Raw genomic sequence first — 20,744 nt, 5'->3', positions numbered from 1 at the left:
TGTCGATTTGTGTCAGAAAATTGATGGAAAAGGGAAGCGCCCGTTATATCCCGCGAATTCCGTACAAAGTGGAAATAATGAGACATTAGCACAAGAAATGTACGCCCTCGTTTGTTTGGCATATTATACTTATTGCTAGTTTTCGACAACTCAGTACTCATTGCCACACAGCGTTCCATGCGTAGTTCGATATACGTATACCTATACATACATGGATGCACACACTGTCACAATTTTGTATTCCGTGATTAGTAGTGTATAAATTTCTTCGCCGCAGTAAACATTAGCTTAATCATGGTATATTTAGATTATTCGACGTACGTTACAAAAATTTAATTCCCTATGTTCTTGTCTTTTATAACTTAGTAAGGGTAGGTTTCATAGTAATTTACTTTTGTGAGAAGTCCGCGGAACTGTTCTCTCGGGCGCGCTAGGCCTGCTAGGCATTCTGCACTCCTGTTCATTGTTCGTATTAGTTGGGTTCCGTTTGTGTTCCTCGCTCATCGCCGTGACGTGCGGGTATTTTCATCTTTCTACGCTGAAAACAAAGCAATACCGAACTTCATTGTCGTTTTGATATTTAAGTTAAGAACCTCCGGTATGCCGAAACGAAAAAATCATGCCCTTATCGACTCCGACAGCAGTGGAAGCACGTCGGAAAGCGGATCTGACCTGGATAACGTAAGAATATAACCTTTACAAGATATGCCTGGTTCGTTTTACCGCCTTTAAAAATCGCCCGTGACCGAATTACGAAAAAAATAAACACACACGTGTACGAAATGAGCTATTGTAAGAAACCATCTCTTCATAAAAAACGCATCTGTCCTGCTGCAGTATCGTATATTTAAAGAATACAAATGCTCGATTGATGCAGTATTTTGTGTTTTACCATCTAACCTCAAAGCTTCAATCTTATACGATGATGCATTCGCTGTCGGGCGTTTTTTTTCTGTATGATAATACATTAGTTTTTATTCCAATTTGATTATTAAGGTCAAGATATTTTTCTTTTCGGTTTTGCTCATCGATTTTCATTACTTCTCTCAGATTTGATCAATCTTTGTTTCACTTATTACTGCAAACAGGATTTACTCTCTCTGGCGAAGAAGAAAAAAGGCAAATCACAGGAAGACTCCCAATCGAACAACGAAGATGCTACTCACAGTGATGTTAAACAAGCCAAGCAAGCAGACAGCGATACTTCCGACTCTGATGATGATTGGGGTGCGAAGGGCGGTTCAAAAACCAAGAAGAAAAAGCAACCTGCCAAACGTAGTAAGAGAAAAGTTACCAAGTCGAGCAGCGATGATAGCACGAGTGAAAAAGATGACGCTAAAGTATCGGAGCCCGAAGAAGGTTGGCATTCGTTTATATATCATAAAATTTTGTTCATTACCAAGCAAACGAAATTGAGGATATTTCACTCATATTCATTCGTTGTTGTGAATTTGTTGTGAATTGTGTAAATGATTGAAAAGATTCCTTGAAGAAAATCAGGATAACTGCATTTAAATACTGTATTAGAACAATATGATGCATGTTAAAGTCTGTAGTGAGCTGTACAAAAAATTAATAATCCACTGCAGCGAATTTACTCTAGATAAGAGCAAAAAGTTGTAAAAACAACAATGTCTAAGCACATCTATTGCAAAAATAAGAGATTCTTTATTCGGTCTACACTAGTACAAATTTTTTGGATTTAATCAAGACTAGTTCGAAAACTAAAATTTTTACTACATTTTGGTCAAAATATAAGAATTATCATAACTTACCGGTATCAAATGTTAGTTTGCCTTCCAGATTATTTGACATAAAAATTTATAACTCTTAGGAGAAGTCTCTGATTCCGATGGAAGTGATTCGGAATCAAGTCAGGAAGAATTCAACGATGGTTATGATGATAAATTGATGGGAGATGCGGAGGATCAGGCCCGTCTTGCACAGATGACTGAAAAAGAACGGGAGCAGGAAATTTTCAAGCGCATAGAACAGCGAGAAATTATGAAGACCAGGTTTGAGATAGAGAAAAAGTTGCGCCTAGCCAAGAAACAGGAGCTGAAAAAGCAGAAAGAGTCTAAAAAGAAGGATAAAAGTACCGATGAAAAGAAGTTCGATCGAGCTCCTGATCCCAAAGAGAGAAGCAAAGATCGTAAGAAGACGATCGAAGAAAAGCAAGACAAGAAATTCCATGCTATGTCACTGCTCAAGGCTAGACGTGAAGAGAAAAAAGAAAGAGGTAAACCATTCCCACAATTCATTCACACTGACAATAATTTCAATGTTTATTGAAACTAATCCATGTACTTTATGTGTAGAAGAGAAAGAGAAGCAGAGGATAGAGTTGCAGCAGCAGCAATCCAAAGATGCTGAGGAAGAGGAACTAGAAGATGATCACAAAGGCGGTTCTAACAAGACTAAGCTCAAAGCTTCAGATATTTATTCAGATGATAGTGGATCATCAGACAGCCAAGAAGAAGATGAACCTGCAAGAACCACATCACAACGTAGATCCTCGTCTAGTGACAGCAGAGATTCAGACTCAGAGACGGACAAAAAGTAAGTATTCCACCTTTCTTAAACGTATAACTGAGCAATTAAGTTTCTAAAAAAATTAACTATTTCTCAAATTTCTTAGACTTTCAAAATTTGATACCTTTACAACTGAACTTGAAATAATATAACAATTAAATGTGTTATTTTAAAACAGTCAGTGATTTTTAAATTTATTAATTTTAGCCTGTTTTTTACTGTCTATAGTTTTGTCAAAATATTATACACTACTTTTTTATTTTTCAATCTAAAGCAATATGGAATTATCGGCAAATTGTTCACATATATGAAGTATACGAATTTTCCTATTCTTCAATTCTCAAAATAACGAAGATATTGAAAGATACCATAAATAAAAGATTAAGCACTTCTCTTTGAATTTTAAAAATGAATATCTTCGTGAGTAACTTTTTTATCAGTTCGAATCACCTATTTATTATTTTTCTGATTTTTTACACAGCAATGAAATTTGTCAGGAATGGAAAGCTAAAAAATTATTCTGTCTAAACGTAAATTAATCAATTTCAAATACAGATCTGTAACTAGCACCAAGACCAGACCAAAGAAGCCAATTTATGTGAACACTAAGGAGGATCTGAACAAAGTTAGATTATCACGTCACAAAATGGAAAGATTCGTGCACCTTCCGTTCTTCGATCGAGTCGTACAAGGCTGTTTTGTCCGTATTGGGATTGGTAATAACAATGGTAAACCCGTATACCGTGTAGCTGAAATTAGTGGAGTTTGCGAAACGGGTAAAATATACCAATTGGGAGGTACAAGAACCAATAAGGGATTAAAGTTGAGACACGGAGCACAGGAGCGAGTTTTTCGATTAGAATTCGTCTCTAATCAAGAATTCACAGAGACTGAATTCTTCAAATGGAAAGAGACATGTGCACTGCAAGGAATTTCATTGCCAACGTTTGACGAAATTGAACACAAACTGAAGGATATAAAGGAAGCGCTTGTTTATGAATTTAAAGAAGAAGATATAGAGAAAATAGTCAGAGAGAAAGAAAGATTCAAGCAAAACCCGTCCAATTATGCTATGAAGAAGGCTCAATTGATGAGAGAAAGAGACGCAGCAAATTGCAGAGGTGATGATGAAACGGCGAGTCGACTTAATCTGCAGCTTGGAGAACTGGAAGAACGGGCTTCGGAACTAGACAAAATGCGAACTGCCACTATTTCCAGTATTTCGTACATCAATGATCGCAATAGAAAGCGAAACGTTGAAGAAGCTGAGAAAGCAATCATGGTAAGCTAATTTTCACTAAGTAACTTTCTCATTCATTTACATACCTTGAAAATATTCAGATTTTTCGGAAATTTTTTTTACAATTTCCATAACGTAAAGAATATTCAATGAATGCCATTGTGGTTCACATGATGAAACAAGATCTCCGTTTAAAAAATAAATTTCTTTCTCAATATCCCACTGCATGGAATTATTCGTTTCTCTTGATTTTGCATTGACTCAAAATTCCTCATTTCAACAGGAAGAAATTAAGGCTAACAAAGGTAAAAAAATTGACGATCCATTTACCAGACGGAGTACAAAGCCAAGAATGGTATTCAAACCAGATGAAGAGGAGGTAGCCACAGTACCTAGTAATAACTCTGGGAATAAGGGGAGCCCTCAGCAAACGGATGATGCGCCGACAACAAATAACGATAAGGAAAATGCTGAGGCAAAAAAGAAATCTGGAAGCGAGGATTTGTTCAATGCTCACGATTTTGACATTACGATAGATCTAGAAGTACCTTTACCTAGTAAGTAATGTGTCCCTATCAAATATTCGTATGAGAAAATGCGAGATATTTTTATAGGCAACTATATACTTTTCGAAAAAAAATTTTCTAGGCAATCCAGTCAGTGTTCTACCGAAACCAGTAAGCAACGTTAAAGATACGGGACCCCGGCGATCTTTGAACTTGGAGGATTATAAGAAGAAACGTGGTCTAATCTAACATTCTATACGCCTAGTAAAAATATTGGAAAAATATTTAACCAATAAATTAACGTTGTGAACTTGTAATTGTAAAATCATCCATGGCGATTGTAGACGTTGGGATCGTACGTGTTTGAGATGAAAAAAATTTGAGTTATCAAGGTTGCTGTTCAAATTGATGATACTTGCCTGTATCGTTCTTTTTTGTTTTCTTTATTAACGAAGAATCTTGTTCTTCACTGCTTCGTAGCAGACAAAGTTCTAGGTGGAGATTTAAAAAGTCGACTAGGTAACTGTGAAACTATACTGTAATTGGCATACGTTACGGTTTCATAAATGTGTAGTGTAAAATAAAAAGTATGCATCACATCTCTATTACGATGGTGATGAATCAAAGAAGACAAAACAAAGAATAGTAACAACGATAATAACATGAAAATTTAACACCACTACATCAGATATACCGTAATTGAGATTTTCCGTGTAAATCGAAGTTAAACATATTTAAATTAAGAAATTTGGTAAAATACAAAAATTACTAGATAGACGAGGAAATAGTTGGACATACTGAGTAATGAATATTTAGACAATTGTTTTATCTTTAATAACGTAAATTATACTTACAATATTATTCTAAAAATATTTGAAATCAAAGAAACGAAAACAAAAAATATTTCTATGCAAAAACTTCTATGTGTGCATGTGTTGATTGGGTTGTGCAAATGATGATATTAGTATTATTAAAGAGTATGATGATAGAATTAAATTTAAAGTACACAAAACAGGATCTTTTGATATAGTTTATTTTTATTATTACTATTATTTCCTTTTGATTCTTCGCGTCGTCACAGTACAACAAATTATAATCCGTATTCTTAATTAGATGGTTTCAAAGGACTCAGTCTTTTAATGATTCTTGAGCGTGGATCCTTGAAGCTGTTCTGTGGTTTCTTAGTTTAGGCTTGTTGCATTAATTAACAAAGTACGAGTAACTTGAAACATTTTCCAATTATTATTATTATTGTCCTTTAATAATCAGAAAGAAACGTTTTATATTAATAATATTATCTAACTAAATTTTCACAGCAAAAATTTGTATTACATTGTAAACCGTGGCTTTCCCCTGATAATGAGATTATAATAGTGAAACTATTGGTTACTTGACTGACTGCGTAGTCTGCTAATAGTACAATAGGAGACTGTTACTGTATGTAATTTAATTCCACGTATGGATCTATGCATATGTAAGTGTTAGCCTGTAATAATATGTAAGTATGATATTTCATTGGCGAATAAGTGCTACGCTAAATTTAAGTTCGTGAAAAAACGACATCTTAGGTGGTTGTGGAATATGATTAAACAGTTACCTTGGTTAATGCGACGTAAAAATTATATAGTACACATACCTAATTGTTGGCAGATATTATATTTTGGTGATTGACGTGTGTATGACACATATTCATAACACATTACCAAGTACCCAAGTAACCACATAGTACCAAGAGCGCATTATTGCACTTATCGTCTTCAAGGCGACAGCGGGCACATCGTCTGCTACAAATAGTTATGTGACATTTTTTTGGGATGATTTGAAGACCACAGCAGATGAACAATGTGTACCGCCATTGTTTTTTAAATAAAGTGCTATTTCCAAAAGCAACCTCCAAGAAGTTTGTTGATTGTTTTAAGTTTAATCAATTTGAGTTTCGTTTCTTATGTGTCATACGTCTTCCATAGCCATTTAAAATGAAAAAAGTAAATTCGCACATTGTGATCAAATTATTCTGCAATTTGGAATTGCAAACACACATCTAATAATCAAACATTTCTTAGAAATAAATTATGTAGCACGAAAGAAAATCAATTACAAAATTCTTATCTCATTCGGCAATCAGTGTATGTGAAGAAAAAAAAAATACTATCATTAAAAATTGTTACTCCCAATCTCAATAACACTCTTTCAATACAAATTTGTAACACCCACGATGACCAAGCTACAGGCGAGCTGCGAATATAATTATTTTAAATAGTATTCTAACATTCAATACAAATGTAAAATTTTTTGCAAGCCCTGATAGCTACAATATAATTCATTTATTTACACGACAAATTTAAGGAAAGGTTGCTTGATAAAAAGGTTTTTATATCAGCTGCCAAACATCATCCTTAATTCCAATACTTAGATGTAAGATCAAACACAAACGCATTGATATTTGAAAGTTTGTAAAATCAAGATTTCAATCGTGCCAAAAAGTAACTTTCAAATAGTGAAAAGCAGCCGAAATTAGTTTATGGCAAGTATCGTTTGCATCATCGCATCTTGTCTGGGCAATTGCACATTTTTTTTGTATGAATGTTCGTTAATGAAATTCTGGCGTAAGTAAATCAGAGAATTGAATCAAATACAATTTTCAATGAATCAATTATAATTCTTGACTAATCGAATAGAGCTGACAGTGAATTAGTGATTTTTGAAACAAACAAAGCTTTGAAAATTGACAGTTCGATGAGAAGGGTCGTGCGCACGCGGCACGAGGGTCAGCTGCACACCGCTGCCCATATAAGGTAATTTCCCCATTTCGATGGCTCTGATTGGCCAAACAAAATGACACATCATATCGATGACTATTTAACAACTATTGGCAAAAATTTATTCCACCTGGTTTCAGGGCCGCTTTTGGCGACCAAGATACAGCGGCATCATCCCTAAGTTAAAGTTTGATCGTAATCAAAACACGAGTGAGTTCGCGGATGGATACTGCGACTAAAAAATAGTGATTCTATAAACTACTGACGTAACCGTGCTACGCCACTGCGCCGCGAAAAGTAGTCCTACCGGCGTGTACATGAGGCACAATATACGTAAATAATTTCAACCGTTCCGCCAAATGAGACACGAAAATAACGCGTTATCGATATAATCCACAAGCATAAATCCCCTGGACGTAAATCATTCGACCGGTTGAAAATGAGCGAAAAAAATAACGACAGCTATCAGCCGAATTGGAATCGTCTCAACAGCCAATCAGGAGTCGTCACGCGCATTGATACACAAGAAAAGGAAACTCCCTTCCCGTTTGAGCGCGACCCCCAACCGGACAGAGCTATCCAGTTCCACTCAATCGAGAACCCGTGAAAGTGGTGAAAAGTGCTTATTTATTTGGCTTCTTGGATTCCGTGAGATTTCAAAATGGTAAATACTAATCTATGCATAAATTTATTCCACATAGATGCGGTTCGTTAACCCGGTAATTGCGTACTTGGATCGTTAATTTTCTCACGTTTACCCGAAGGAATCACGCCGGTCGCCATTTATACCGTTCCTTTAACACCGGAGCCGCAATTCTCGTTGCGTGCATCCCGGGTAACGGATATCGAACGTGAATCCTGGGCTAAACGCTTGTTCCCCGCATTCCCAATTTATCGCACCTGAAATATGTTATTAGTCGCGATGAACATTTCGGTAAAAAATTGTCGCAGGTCCTCGTGAGATGAATTATCACTTCTCGCAGTGTCGAGGTTGGGATTTTTCTTCTCTATCCTTGTCTCTCCTTCCTCCTCTTCCAGGATACGCTGATATGATGAATCACTTCACTTTTGTATGTACGAGAACATGTCATTTGGCAGCCCGCTCGCTCACTCACTGTAACATGATCAGACTTTCCAGGAAAATTCGTCACGCTAGAGTTAGGATATGAATCAACTCTCATCCATTCCTCAACTCGGAGCGACGACCAAATTGCTGATTAAAAAATATCGCAACATTTTCTGGTTTCCTATTTCGTATCTTTAAAATTTCCTGTACACGTTATCATACGGGTAGTACGAAATCAATAGGTAATCTCAACATACCACCCTATTAATTCAAATTGAAAACTCTCCAACCGCACGTTCGCAAGATTATCGAGTGGTTATTTCCACGTCGGATGATTAATCAGAGCGTAATATAATATGTATGCGAGCATACTTAACGGCATTTATTTAGCACTCCGTTCATTTGACACATTATTCCAGCCATTTAATTTGTGTACTCCTAGTAATCAGAATATGGACAATAAACAAACGGAACAACGAATTATCCAAATATGTAGTCGTACAAAAACGCACATACTTATTTGACAGATGCGGGAATACTTTGATAATTACGCGTATATGTAATTATTTTTACTGATAAGAACGAGACGCCCATACCAAAGCCGGCGTACTATTCGACGACTATTATCAGAATAAAAAAAATATTTCGTTCCCGCTTCCCTGTAACGCTGCGATCGATCGTATCGGAAGTCGTAGTGTTTTTAAATTGAAATAAGCATCAAGTTAGCCGGTTTGCGATAGTCGGGTGATAATTATTTTGCGCCTTAAGGTCTCTGTGTAAGTGGTCAGTAGAGACGAACGAAAAGTTCAATGACATTTTGCAACGTGGCTTTTTCACGTTTCAACTTAACGCAACCCAACGGCCCCGCGGCGGCTAGTATGAATCACCTTTCGTCTGACCTTGCAGAAGCTTTTAATGCCCTAAGGGTGCCGCCGCCCCTCCTACGCCTCTCGCCCTTACTTTTCACCCTCCCCTTTTACCCTACCGGACTGAAATATCGATCGCATCTAGCTGCATTCTACGTTACGTACAGACATACAAACATAAGTCGTGAGCCACGAAAATTGAGAAGAACCCTCCGGCAAACCAACGCTGAAAAATCACGTGCATGCGTAATTTATGCTGCTTCTTATATCCACTTTCGAGTACAAGCAAGAATTGATCATGTTGAAGTTAGTAACAACGTTATCGTATCGATTCATGCTGGAGAAAAACCGTTATTTTGTTTTGAAACTGTTTGAAATTCAGTAAACCGTAATAAAACAAAATATACTCAAACTTTGCAATCTTAGCTCCTTGAAAATCATTTTTAAAATAAGAAGATAGTTTTTTAAAATATTTTTTCCCAATGTTTCATCACGACAACGATAACATTACTAACTTCAACCTAGTAAGAATTAAATGAGTCACTCGGAACAATGGGAGTGTTTTGCGGTTGTCTGTTTGCACCGCGATAGTCACTTAATCGTAAGATATTTGTTGCCTTTTCAAAATCCACCGTGGTGATCATATCTTCGAATATATAATTAATCGATCATTGCAATTTTTTATTCTCTGTTATCAGCTATCTTTGCTGATACCTTATAAGCAGCATAGTATTATCTACGTTGTTTATACTCACCCACGCCTACGCTTACACCGAAATTCTTATTTGCGATTTGCGATTAATGATGATGAAAAGAACAATGGAAAATAATATAAACTTTTCTTGTACATAATTACTGGAGAACAAATATGGGAAATGTTTATATTTTAATCTATGACTGAATAAGTTCGTCGCGATCATTTTGCTGCCGCTACTAGTATAACGTATATGCAGCAACGCAAACTATTCGTACGATGTTACTCAATTACCGCGATCTCAAAATTTATAAATATTTCTAGAGAGCAGTGGGCGCTTTTCCACTTGGCTCGCTTAAAACCGAATATTATTTATAATGCCGGTCGAGTTGGCGTCTCTGGACCAACTGTCGATTTACTATGTCTCGGATATGCGGTAACCGTTGAATTTGTTCTCGCCTCAGAAACCAACAAATTTACCCGAATAATACGACGTAATTTTAATAACCTGACCATCTCTGTGTGGTTAATAAAAACAACAAATAACAATATTTCGTTTTATATGCAAACCAGACATTTCTAATACATCGTAACATATATGTAACAAAAAGGATAAATATACCAAAGCTTCGAAAAACGATAGCGCAAATCCTTTGATTTAAGCTTGTAGTTTTGGATGAAGATTTAATTTTATCTCAGTGGAACGTGCGAGAGACGACGGACGAACGACGTCTGATCGTACGGCTGGACTAGAAGTAGGTAGACAAACAAAAATAAAACCTTCCCACGCGCGAATTTGACGCTAAAAGAGAAACGGACGATCTATTTCCAAAGTTATTTTCTTAACCCTCTCGAGAAACAGCAGAAGCAGGCGGTAACCACAGTGACTCGATCACTCGCTGTACGAAAAATAACCATACGTATATAAACTCTGCAATTTCCATTCCTGGACCTGTTTTGTTTTTACGATTTTACGAACATTCCGCGTAATTACAAATTGCAGTGTTACATTTTTTGCCAATGTACCTGTGGCTATAAACTTTGATCATTTGTGTGTTAGCCGTATATGTAGACCGCAGTATTTAGGCTAAGGGTGCGTGCCGATATTAGCTCCTAGTACTAGCTCTGTTTTAGTTACACTTTTCCTGAATCTAGCCAATGGAAGGTGCCCTTTAGGATGCCCTTTCCTAGGGAAAGTGTAAAAAGTGTAGAAAGTGTAACTAAAACGAACAGAGCTACTGTCAACAGTTTTTTTCTTTTTTTCTTATCTATTTTACCCTGCCGAGTTTGTGACTAGCTCCGTTTCAGTCCTAGGGAGTTTCGGAACGCACTCTAAGGGCGTGTTCGAAAATTGACTGAAAGTACTGTCAGTACTGAAAATCTACAGTATACGTCACTTGGACTATACCATTTTCAGTACTGACAGTACTTTCAGTCAATTTCCGAACACGCCCTAAGTACGCGGCATAAACTAGACGACGAACCTGATTGTAAAATTTTATTCGCGTGCGCGTGTGTCGATGACCTTCGAAACTTGACCGTATTTGGTATCCCCTTAATAAAGATCGCTGATCCTTTAACGGCGGCTTTGTATCCATGTATACAACTGCTCGTGTGTACATTGTACGTAGGCCGTGTTCGAAAATTGACTGACAGTACTGTCAGCAATCTTTTATCTCTTTTGCGCTTCAAAGTTTGTGAATAGCTCTGACTCCGTCCTAGCGAATTTTCAGTACTGTCAGTCAATTTACGAACACGGTCGTAGATTCTAGCTCAGGGCCTGACAGTAATTTAACAGGAATTGTCACAACGCGCGATGCTTGGCGCTGCGTCATTCGGCGTTCGGAAACGTGTTACATTGCTGAAAGTTGTCAAATTTCGTTCTATACCGATTACTGATGCGCGATTTATTCTTTTCTTTTTTATTGTTATTTTCACAACACAAATAAATACAGCAATGTGCGAAAGAATCTGGAGATTCTTTCTTAATCGAATGTATGCAATCTTATTTTCTCGTGCTATTTCGCTTCGCGCAAATGAATAAAATTGTAGTTTTTTTTATTTCTTTATTTCACAATATAAATTCAAATGAATGCTTGATTACCGAAATTCAAGAATAACGTATTTCAGTATTTTCTCTGTTTGGGTGTGGTTGATGATCGTCGGTATTAAACATAGGTATAATCGGTTAAAAAAGCGGAAATTGAACTTGGAATTCAGGAAAGCGTTTGTCCTATATGTCAATGTTATATTACGTAAATATGCGATAGAAATCACGATAAAAACGAAGATGAAGTTAGCATTGTTAAATGTTGCATGACAAATTGAAACAAAAGTCCGTATTTTAAAACTTTCAAATGACTGGTGGAGTTGATGAGTTTGCAAAGTATGAATATGTTTCGCTATTTCTAACAATCTTAATATTGAGAATTGAAGTTTTTTTTCTTAAAAAAAATTTAATTACATTAAATAATTAATTAAATAATTATATTAACATTGTGAAGTTTAACGTCATCAGTAATGACATAAATCAAATAGATGACAGTAATGGTTTTTTTTCAGTGAACTAAAACTCTAAAAAACGAACTGAAGTAATTACAAAAAAAAAAATCACCAAAGCTTCGAAAGGTTGTTCTTCGAAAAGTTTATATCTATTTTTTCCGGAATAACCGCAAAAATCTAATCATTAACCAAGAACTTACCACTGCTTTACTTTCTTTATTGTGGGGAATATAGAAAACGATGTTTCACTGTGCTACAGGGAATATTTTATCTCATGCATTTAATCAAAAAGGAATAGATGAATGAATAATAAAATAATGTTAACGATGATTGCAGGCATCTGGTGTGACTGTAGCAGACGCCTGCAAGACGACATACGAGGAAATAAAGAAGGACAAAAAACATCGGTATGTGATCTTCCATATCAAAGATGAGAAGCAGATCGACGTAGAAGTGATTGCACCCCGAGAAGCAACCTACGATGCTTTCCTTGAAGACCTGCAAAAGGGCGGTCCTGAAGAATGCCGCTATGGTCTATTTGATTTTGAATATACCCATCAATGTCAGGGAACCTCAGAGGTAAAGCCTCTTTCAACGTTGAGTCGAAAATGACTATTGAACATAATTTGTCTAAGACATTGTTGTAACAATAATTTTTCTTTGTGTTATTTGTTGTTTGCTTTGCTATGATCGTTGAGTCAATAAGATAAGTGCAGCCAATACTAGCATATTTGAACTCTTAGCTTTTTATTCTCAGTGAAACTTTTCAATCTCGGCATATCTGGGATTGAAAAATTTATCGTCCACTTTTTTCTAAGTTTTTTTTTCAGAATTCTTGATTAATATATTGCCATAAAAACCAAAGCCAAAACCCGATGATTATAAGCAATTGCAAATGGTTTATATTTTGCTGATTGAGACATCATTTCACCCGGTTGCATATGGTGCGCACAATTTGCTTAACGTACCAATTATACAATACGTGCATCTAACAATATTACGAGCAGAATCTGAGTAAAAACTAAAATTGTCAGCGCATTATGATAATATTAGCTGTACAGTTACATTATGATATTTATACTCTGTCCTAAAATGACAAATATCAGCATTAGATATATTTATTTTAAATCGAAAATACAGTTTGATCACTGAATACATTTGATTTCTTTCTCTTCTCTAGGCTTCCAAGAAACAAAAACTTTTCCTGATGTCGTGGTGCCCTGATACTGCTAGAGTTAAGAAGAAGATGTTGTACTCTAGCTCATTTGATGCCCTGAAAAAATCTTTGGTCGGTGTGCACAAGTCTGTTCAAGCAACGGACCTAGCAGAAGCATCCGAGGAGGCTGTCGAAGAGAAACTTCGAGCCAATGACCGGAATTAAAAAGACTAATTCCAATAACCCAAAAAATAATAATTATTATTAAATAAAGAAGAAACAAAAAAAATCCCTTACCCCATATATCGCTCTGTACTCTACCATCAAACGTTTCAGGGGTTCACTTTTTACATATTTTTCACTCTTCAGCCAATTATTATTGGATATCATGCTACATACATTTATTATTCAGCAAATGAGGGGAGGGGAGGGGGGAGTGAAGGATTGATTGATGGGTACAGGCTTTGATTGATTACAAAGAAGGGCGTAGCAAACGAGGGGAAACATTTTTGTTTTCATATTGTGAACGTTGTGTGAATCTGTCTGATATACATAATAATAATAATAATAATATTAATATTAATTAATATTCTGCTATTACAATTAAAGATAATGTAATAATTATTATTATTGAGTTATGAAAAGCAGTCAAAGAAAAAATAAAAGAAGAGGGGAAGAAAATGTATGCATCAGTTGAGAAGGAAAAAAAATCGGAACAACAAATCAATTGAACTGCAGTAATCATAATTGACAAGAATATTTCGTTTTTGTCACAGGCTGTATAATGTTTAAATTAAACTCATTTCATAATGATTCATTGTGTTATACTTTAATCACGCCTACACATACAATAACTTTTCCATATCGTGTGCAGATTAGAACTGGAAATTTTATCGTTATTGATGAATGACCAACTGTTATCTTTACTCGCTCTCACCACAAACAATTTCCTGGTTTCGGACTAATTATCCAAGAACATAAACTAAGTGGGTTTGTTACTGGTATACTACCAAGAAACCGCGTAGTGTTAAAGAAATTGAAAAATTCAATATTCATTACACTTCTTGAATCTTCTAACTTTATTCTGCTTACCTCTTTAGTAAATTAGCATGTGCAGGGAAATGCAACTGGAATCGCTAAGTCTTATGTTTCTCCATAGCATTTCGCTACTTGCTTTTAGCCCATCAAAAATAAGAACAACCAATCCATGAAAAATTTTTGAAAATGCATGTTATGATTTTTCATAAGGCGGAGACCAAAATTGTTGAAGACTGTCCACTTCAATTTTTTTTTAGCAATATTTAAGCTGACAGTAATTTTTTGTACTAATTCAAGCAGATATATAAAGAATGGATGTCTTCAAATTGGAGAAAAATAATTATTTCTCTTATTCCTGACGTGTTAATTATTCAGCATTCTCAATTTTGCGTTGTATTCTCAGGATTCGTACAAAAAACATCTTTGGCTCAAACATCTTATTCAATTATTTTGATTGTCAAGAAACTGTAATTACTCATCAACATGATAGATTTCATGCAATGCGCTCAGAATTTTTATAAATTTGTGAATATATTGAGAAAATTTTTTGAAGGAATGGACATACTAAAATATGGAACAATTTATGTTGAACCTAAACTGAGACAAACTGGCGAAATTTAACTAGCGAGAGATTAGATTTTCGAAAAAGATACATGTGGAAATTGACAGCCGCTGTTTTGGGTCGATGGAATGGAACATAAATAGGATTTCATTTAAATCGCCCGCGTGTCGGGACAGGAACAGGATATGTAGGACATCAGAACACGCTGATTGGCCGGTGGAAGGAGTACAAATAAATGATGTATTCATTTTTCGTGGGAACGAAAAGCGTGTTTCGGCGACTTGGACGGTTTCCAGTCAGTGCTTCCTTAACGAGTCAGAATCGCACGATGCGAAACGTAGAAATCAAAGCAAAAATTCGAGACAGAGAGGACATCATATCAAAAGCGAAAATTTTGAGTAATTCTCAGGGATTTGTAATCAAACAACATGATACATTTTTCAAAGTGCCAATCGGACGCCTGAAACTACGAAAATTTGAGGTAAGCAATTTACTATTAACAAAATTCTTAACCTCGAATGTTTGAGTGAAAGCAATGGTGATAATAAATTATATCGACGTTAAATTTTGGAGAATGCATGCAAAGGATAATCAGTAATTTCGTGGAGAAGCGGTTCCGAACTGACTAATCGATTCCTTACAAGCACACTCCAATATAACTATGGAGAATAGAGATAAAGAGGACTATCTCTATGCATAGAAAGTATCCGTAAAGTACAGGCAAATTAAGATGGCGGTGCTGCAGCAAAAGTTGCACAAAGCGCCAAGGACATTAAACCTGAATGCTAAGCGCCAATCAAATTGTGACCCTTATTGCTTGTGAGCACCATTGTGGTGACTTGTTGAATCACTACTTGCTGCTTTTTAGCGGACACTTTAGTTGAAAAGCCATATGAGATACTTCTCCTTACCTTTAACCGTAGAGATATGCCTCTAACTCCATAAATATAACATACGTATTGTATGTATAGATATTCATTCGTTAATGCCGTGGGCTTCGGACCAACTTGTTTTTCGTCCGAAACGAAATGCGAGTTCGATTCTATACAAATTATATGGCAGTGACTCCCAATCTCTTGTGTCGACTGCATCGCTAGTCATTCTCAAATAATTCGTATCAACGCCTTCTTCCACAAATTTTCTGAGTTCTATTATTAAATCCATTTGAATGTTCCCGCTAGCCGAAAGATAGCGATTCCACACTGTTAACAACTCTACCTTTTCCCGAAAAATGGAACCACTTTCTGTCAGCGAAATATGAGGTTTTGTTCTCCTTCCATTCCATGGTCAAATCACTAGACAGATGTTAGTAACATCTGGTAAGTTACCAAACTGTTTCTGCTTTTCTGCTACCCATGAAATCTGGGCTTTTTTCGGCCAATTTTCGAAACTAATCGAACATGACCCTTCCAGTACATGATATGAAAAAACATACATAGCTGTTAATTTGAATTTTTTTTAAATTTGTTCTAACACGTGTATCAATTCTTTTAATGCTACGCATATAGTATCCACAATGTCTGAAATTTAAAGTAGATCAATTCTTTTCAGCTAATTCAGGTTCTGTATGCCCAGTTTCACAAATATGATTTAAACTTATTTCGACCACCAATTTATCAGTGAATGATAAAGCCACTTCAATTAAATTTATTTTTGAAATATCTTTGAGTAACATCATGAGTAATATCAAGAATTAATTAAAGTAAACATAATTATAGTCGCATCTACAAACATTCACATTGAATAGTCATTTTTTTTTTTATTAATAATGAATAAACCTCTTAGAATGATATCTGTATTAACTGTTGTTAGGACGGTTCTGGGGATCTCATTTACTATGACAGACCAGATACCGAAGGCCCAAAGCTCAGTAACTTTTCTAAAACTGCAGTGTGCAAAGAAGATGTCCAAGGCATAGCAGAAGTACTAAAAAACTCTAACGGAGTTATCGGTATAATCCAAAAGCTAAGGATGTTGTACCTTGTCGGTCAAACCAGAGTCCATATCGACAATGTGAATGGCTTGGGTGATTTTATGGAACTTGAGGTATGACAGATAAATCGTATCATCAAGATATTTAACAATTTGGAGTTCTGCTTTACTCTTTTTATAAACATTTCAAATTATTTTGATGTATTGTCCAAGGAATGTTGCAGCTTTTTAATATGATTCAAACAAAAATGCCATTCAAAGTCTTGAAACTACCCGTTCCAATTTTCAAGTGATATTCACTCTTGCGATGGGCTATATGATTGATTGAAAAAGCTGGTACTTTGATTAATTTAGCAGTTGATTAATCGAACAATTGGAAATATAGATTAATCAATCGATTAGAAAAATGATTAAATGAAATTATCGATTAATCAATTAATTTAAAAAACTGTTAACTGATGTCTATTACTAACTGATGAATTGCATGGACCTGGCCTTGACATGAATTGCTCAACTATTACCTAATCAAAATGTTGAATGAAGATCTTGAATTAAGGGTGAATTCCAGCTGAGAGCTGGAACAGCCAGCCTCAAGTCATGGTTTATAATGATATTTCCCCTTACATTTCAATTCATTAAAACCTCTGAATAAGCCCTTTCTGAATATCAGGACACCTTTTACTGTACTATAGATACAAAATTGTACTTGTGCATATCTGTCGATTACTGTATGTTCGTAATGTGGGAATATAACTCATACGCATTCTGTATAAACTGTGCTTTGCAATAACTACACCAATTGCACATTGGTAGGTGGTTCTTAATGAGGACCAGTCGCTGGAAGATGGACAAAAAATAGCCAACGAATTGATGGCCAAACTGGGTGTTCAACAAGATGATTTAATCGCTGGTGCTTACTTAGATATGAAAACTACAAGTAATTAAATAATCTTAACTCAACAATGAACACTTATTCATATGTGTTGATATATAATGCCATCTATTTTTCATAATACAAATGTCTAATAATTTGCTGTCTGAAAACCAAAATAAAACAACAATTTAAGACTCACAAGAGCTATGACTCGTAAATTTACTACTATTTCGATCCATCAACTCCAGCAATAGCTTGTAAAGATGTGAAGTAAGAAGCTGTAGTGGCCAAAAGCTAGAAACACAAATTTATTGTATACGTAGACAATTGGGGTCAACTTACGCAATTTTCATTGTACTATGTTGACCTATTTCAAACTCACAGAACCATAATTTTGTAGAATAAGGGTCTTGACTCGTGCACCCTGTAGTTTTGGTGGCGCTGTGCAGCGCAACATAATTGACAGGATAGAATTTCGATGGTTGGGTGGCATTGACTCCCAAGAACTACAATAGGCTGCCAACCCTAAAGCATTTGCCTAAGGATATATCGAATGTTTACTTATGATCACAAGTATAAGAAGTACAGAAGAAGTAATATCTGATTTAGTATGCAAAATTAAGCATATTTGAGTGTAATGTATCTAACGATTTGATGATGCTCACCTCTGTGACGAGGATGTCACCTGGCACAAAGTAAAAGAGTAATTCCAATAAAACACAGCATACCAGACAAGAGAATACAAATTTGGAATTGAGTGATTGTTCAGCTACCTTTGTGAGAGAACAAACAAAGAGTATGTCAATCATGGGCAAGTGTTCATGTCCATATTGGACTGATATACTTATTCATATTCTGTAACGAAACTGTTGACAATTTTGACTTGAAATCTATGTCAAAAAGCAGATAAGGCGACTTCTTGTGTTATAAACTCTAGAGCCGTATGGTTGACATGATATTACAAGCAATACAACGCAATATAATATAATTTAATAATATATGTACTCCAAGGCTCCTTGAAAAAACTTACGTTTGTAATTTGTAATCCAGCACAACATATCATTATCACAGACGTAAGAAATAGTACAAGTAATATCCATGTATGTATATCATTTATATCACGTATTGAACTATGAAGAAAATACTTGTATAATGTTTTGAAATAATCATGAAAAGGTAATACGAATTACACAAAGTTCCACTCACTTGAAAACTTGACAATGCAGGTCCACTAATTTTTTAATTTTTTTGCTGTACGCCACAATAAGTTCATCATTAGATTCATTTTTTCCATGATTTTCTTCATATTTCATCGACTCCATATCTGGCTGCTTCAAACTTTTTAGTATATCTTGCATGACTTTGTATCGTGCACAGCAACAAAATACAAGGAGACCAAAGGTCACATCAACTCCGGAGCAAAGCCAAGACATGACAATGACGCACAGTTGATGCAAATAAGCAATACTATAATGAAGGGTTGACTGTTTGTAATCGAAAGGATACCATGCTGTTATTGGCAGATCTTTGTCAGCCTTAAAGAATGGTACCAGACAATAATCTGTAGCCAGTAGGAATATTGTGGTTGTGTATGTAAAATAAACGAGGTTACAAGTACTCGCGTATCCCTCAAGATGTTTTCTCAGGCATGGAGAACCGTTCTTTATCATATGATTTACATCCATCAAGAGTTTGCATAATTTCTCTTTATGAATTCTGTACATTACCACCTTGATCGTTAATTGTAGAAATGCGAGCTGCAGAAAAGATGAACTTGTAAATGTGGTATATCTTACAATGAGTGATTCGATACGTTACCTGTGTACTGACATGCTCGGCGATAAACTGCGAACTTATTGAATTCTGATAAACATACACCAAAATTTGGAAAAACATTAAAGTAGCAGCAAAAAAGATTAGCATAAAGTGAGCGAGGCTTATCGTTTTTGTGACAACTGAAGCTTCCGAGGATAGCGGCCAAAACGACAATCCTCTTAAAAAAATACTTATGTACCACAGAGAAGTTTCAAGCTTGATCATAATTCTTAATGAAATTAACGAATTGACTGAGGAGAATGGAAAGAGTTCGAAATGGAAAACGGAGAACTGACCATGAGTTTTCTCAAAACTTCCAATATATTTGAGACAGCTTGAACTGTTTCTCAGATTGCGTCTTCTGGACATGCCAGGTGATGGCTGGATGAAAAATGCAAGACGAAATCATACAGTGTGAGGGTTGACTGAGAAAATTGCTGTTGTTGCAAGTCAGGAGGAAAGACCTATTATTACTGGCCTTCGGTCATCCTGAATTATAGAGGATGTAGTTGAATTCTAAAGCTTTTATACCTGTTATTTCATGTCACCTGCGTATTCATGACTATCTTACAAGTGAAAGAACTATTATTTCCGTAACAGCTCGGTGATATGAAGTTGGGATTCCCACTAGGCAGAGATGGAAACAATTATCTCCTTTACCAATCTAATACTTTTACAGTAAAAATTGTTTTATTCAATTGAGGAAAAATTGATTTTCTCAATAGAGTAAAATCAAACGTCGGAGCATTGCACATAGTATGCGAAACTACAGAATGGGAGGTCTTGAGTTCAAATGATGGGTCAGATGAATCATGTCGAACAGGTGCTGAATTGACAAGCTGAGATTTGAACTCGGCATGGCCACACTTGGGGAAGGTTTTTCACAGTTTTCCTTATCCTCTGTGTGAATGCGGATGTTTCTAATAAACATCTTAAAATGACAGCAGACACATAATAATGGTCACTAACCGATGCCTGTCTCACCCTGTATAAGCTGTCCGATTATGAGTACATACACACATATGGCGGGACTGAACGTGATTATTATTATTATGTTATAAAAGAAATTGATGTATATTGACATAATCGTTTTACAAAAAGATATCCATAACTTCATGTAAAAAATACATTACATACAAAATTATTTTTTATCAGACTGCTACTAAGATGAAAAACATGTACTTAGGAACACCAAAATTAGA

At 35.6% G+C, this 20,744-nt stretch overlaps 4 protein-coding genes and 1 long non-coding RNA gene across 5 annotated transcripts; 3 read left to right on the top strand and 2 right to left on the bottom strand.

The window, feature by feature from the left end:
* Positions 1–119: 119 nt before the first annotated feature.
* Positions 120–6,168, top strand: LOC107218486 (RNA polymerase-associated protein Rtf1). The gene is made up of 7 exons (XM_015656379.2): positions 120–681; positions 1,089–1,359; positions 1,835–2,239; positions 2,319–2,559; positions 3,088–3,814; positions 4,056–4,329; positions 4,421–6,168. Exons 1-7 carry the CDS (start codon positions 601–603, stop codon positions 4,525–4,527), a joined length of 2,106 nt encoding a protein of 701 aa, XP_015511865.1. The 5' UTR covers positions 120–600; the 3' UTR covers positions 4,528–6,168.
* Positions 6,094–9,875, bottom strand: LOC124295496. Its single transcript, XR_006905449.1, has 2 exons — positions 9,725–9,875; positions 6,094–8,151 (listed from the first exon to the last, which is right to left on the bottom strand). It is a non-coding gene; the product is annotated as an uncharacterized LOC124295496 (long non-coding RNA).
* LOC107218488 (cofilin/actin-depolymerizing factor homolog) lies at positions 7,545–14,134 on the top strand. Its single transcript, XM_015656382.2, has 3 exons — positions 7,545–7,701; positions 12,502–12,744; positions 13,346–14,134. Exons 1-3 carry the CDS (start codon positions 7,699–7,701, stop codon positions 13,544–13,546), a joined length of 447 nt encoding a protein of 148 aa, XP_015511868.1. The 5' UTR covers positions 7,545–7,698; the 3' UTR covers positions 13,547–14,134.
* Positions 14,135–15,157: 1,023 nt separating this feature from the next.
* LOC107218480 lies at positions 15,158–17,928 on the top strand. The gene is made up of 3 exons (XM_015656371.2): positions 15,158–15,402; positions 16,734–16,967; positions 17,667–17,928. Exons 1-3 carry the CDS (start codon positions 15,160–15,162, stop codon positions 17,796–17,798), a joined length of 609 nt encoding a protein of 202 aa, XP_015511857.2. The 5' UTR covers positions 15,158–15,159; the 3' UTR covers positions 17,799–17,928.
* LOC124295494 (odorant receptor 83a-like) lies at positions 17,883–19,917 on the bottom strand. Its single transcript, XM_046745739.1, has 6 exons — positions 19,546–19,917; positions 18,934–19,484; positions 18,758–18,857; positions 18,393–18,500; positions 18,110–18,265; positions 17,883–18,021 (listed from the first exon to the last, which is right to left on the bottom strand). The coding sequence occupies exons 1-6, from the start codon at positions 19,765–19,767 to the stop codon at positions 17,953–17,955; spliced, it is 1,206 nt and encodes a 401-aa protein (XP_046601695.1). The 5' UTR covers positions 19,768–19,917; the 3' UTR covers positions 17,883–17,952.
* Positions 19,918–20,744: the final 827 nt, after the last annotated feature.

Source organism: Neodiprion lecontei, chromosome 7, assembly GCF_021901455.1.
Source record: "Neodiprion lecontei isolate iyNeoLeco1 chromosome 7, iyNeoLeco1.1, whole genome shotgun sequence".
NCBI lineage: Eukaryota > Metazoa > Arthropoda > Insecta > Hymenoptera > Diprionidae > Neodiprion > Neodiprion lecontei.
This window is presented reverse-complemented; position numbering and strand designations above follow the sequence as displayed.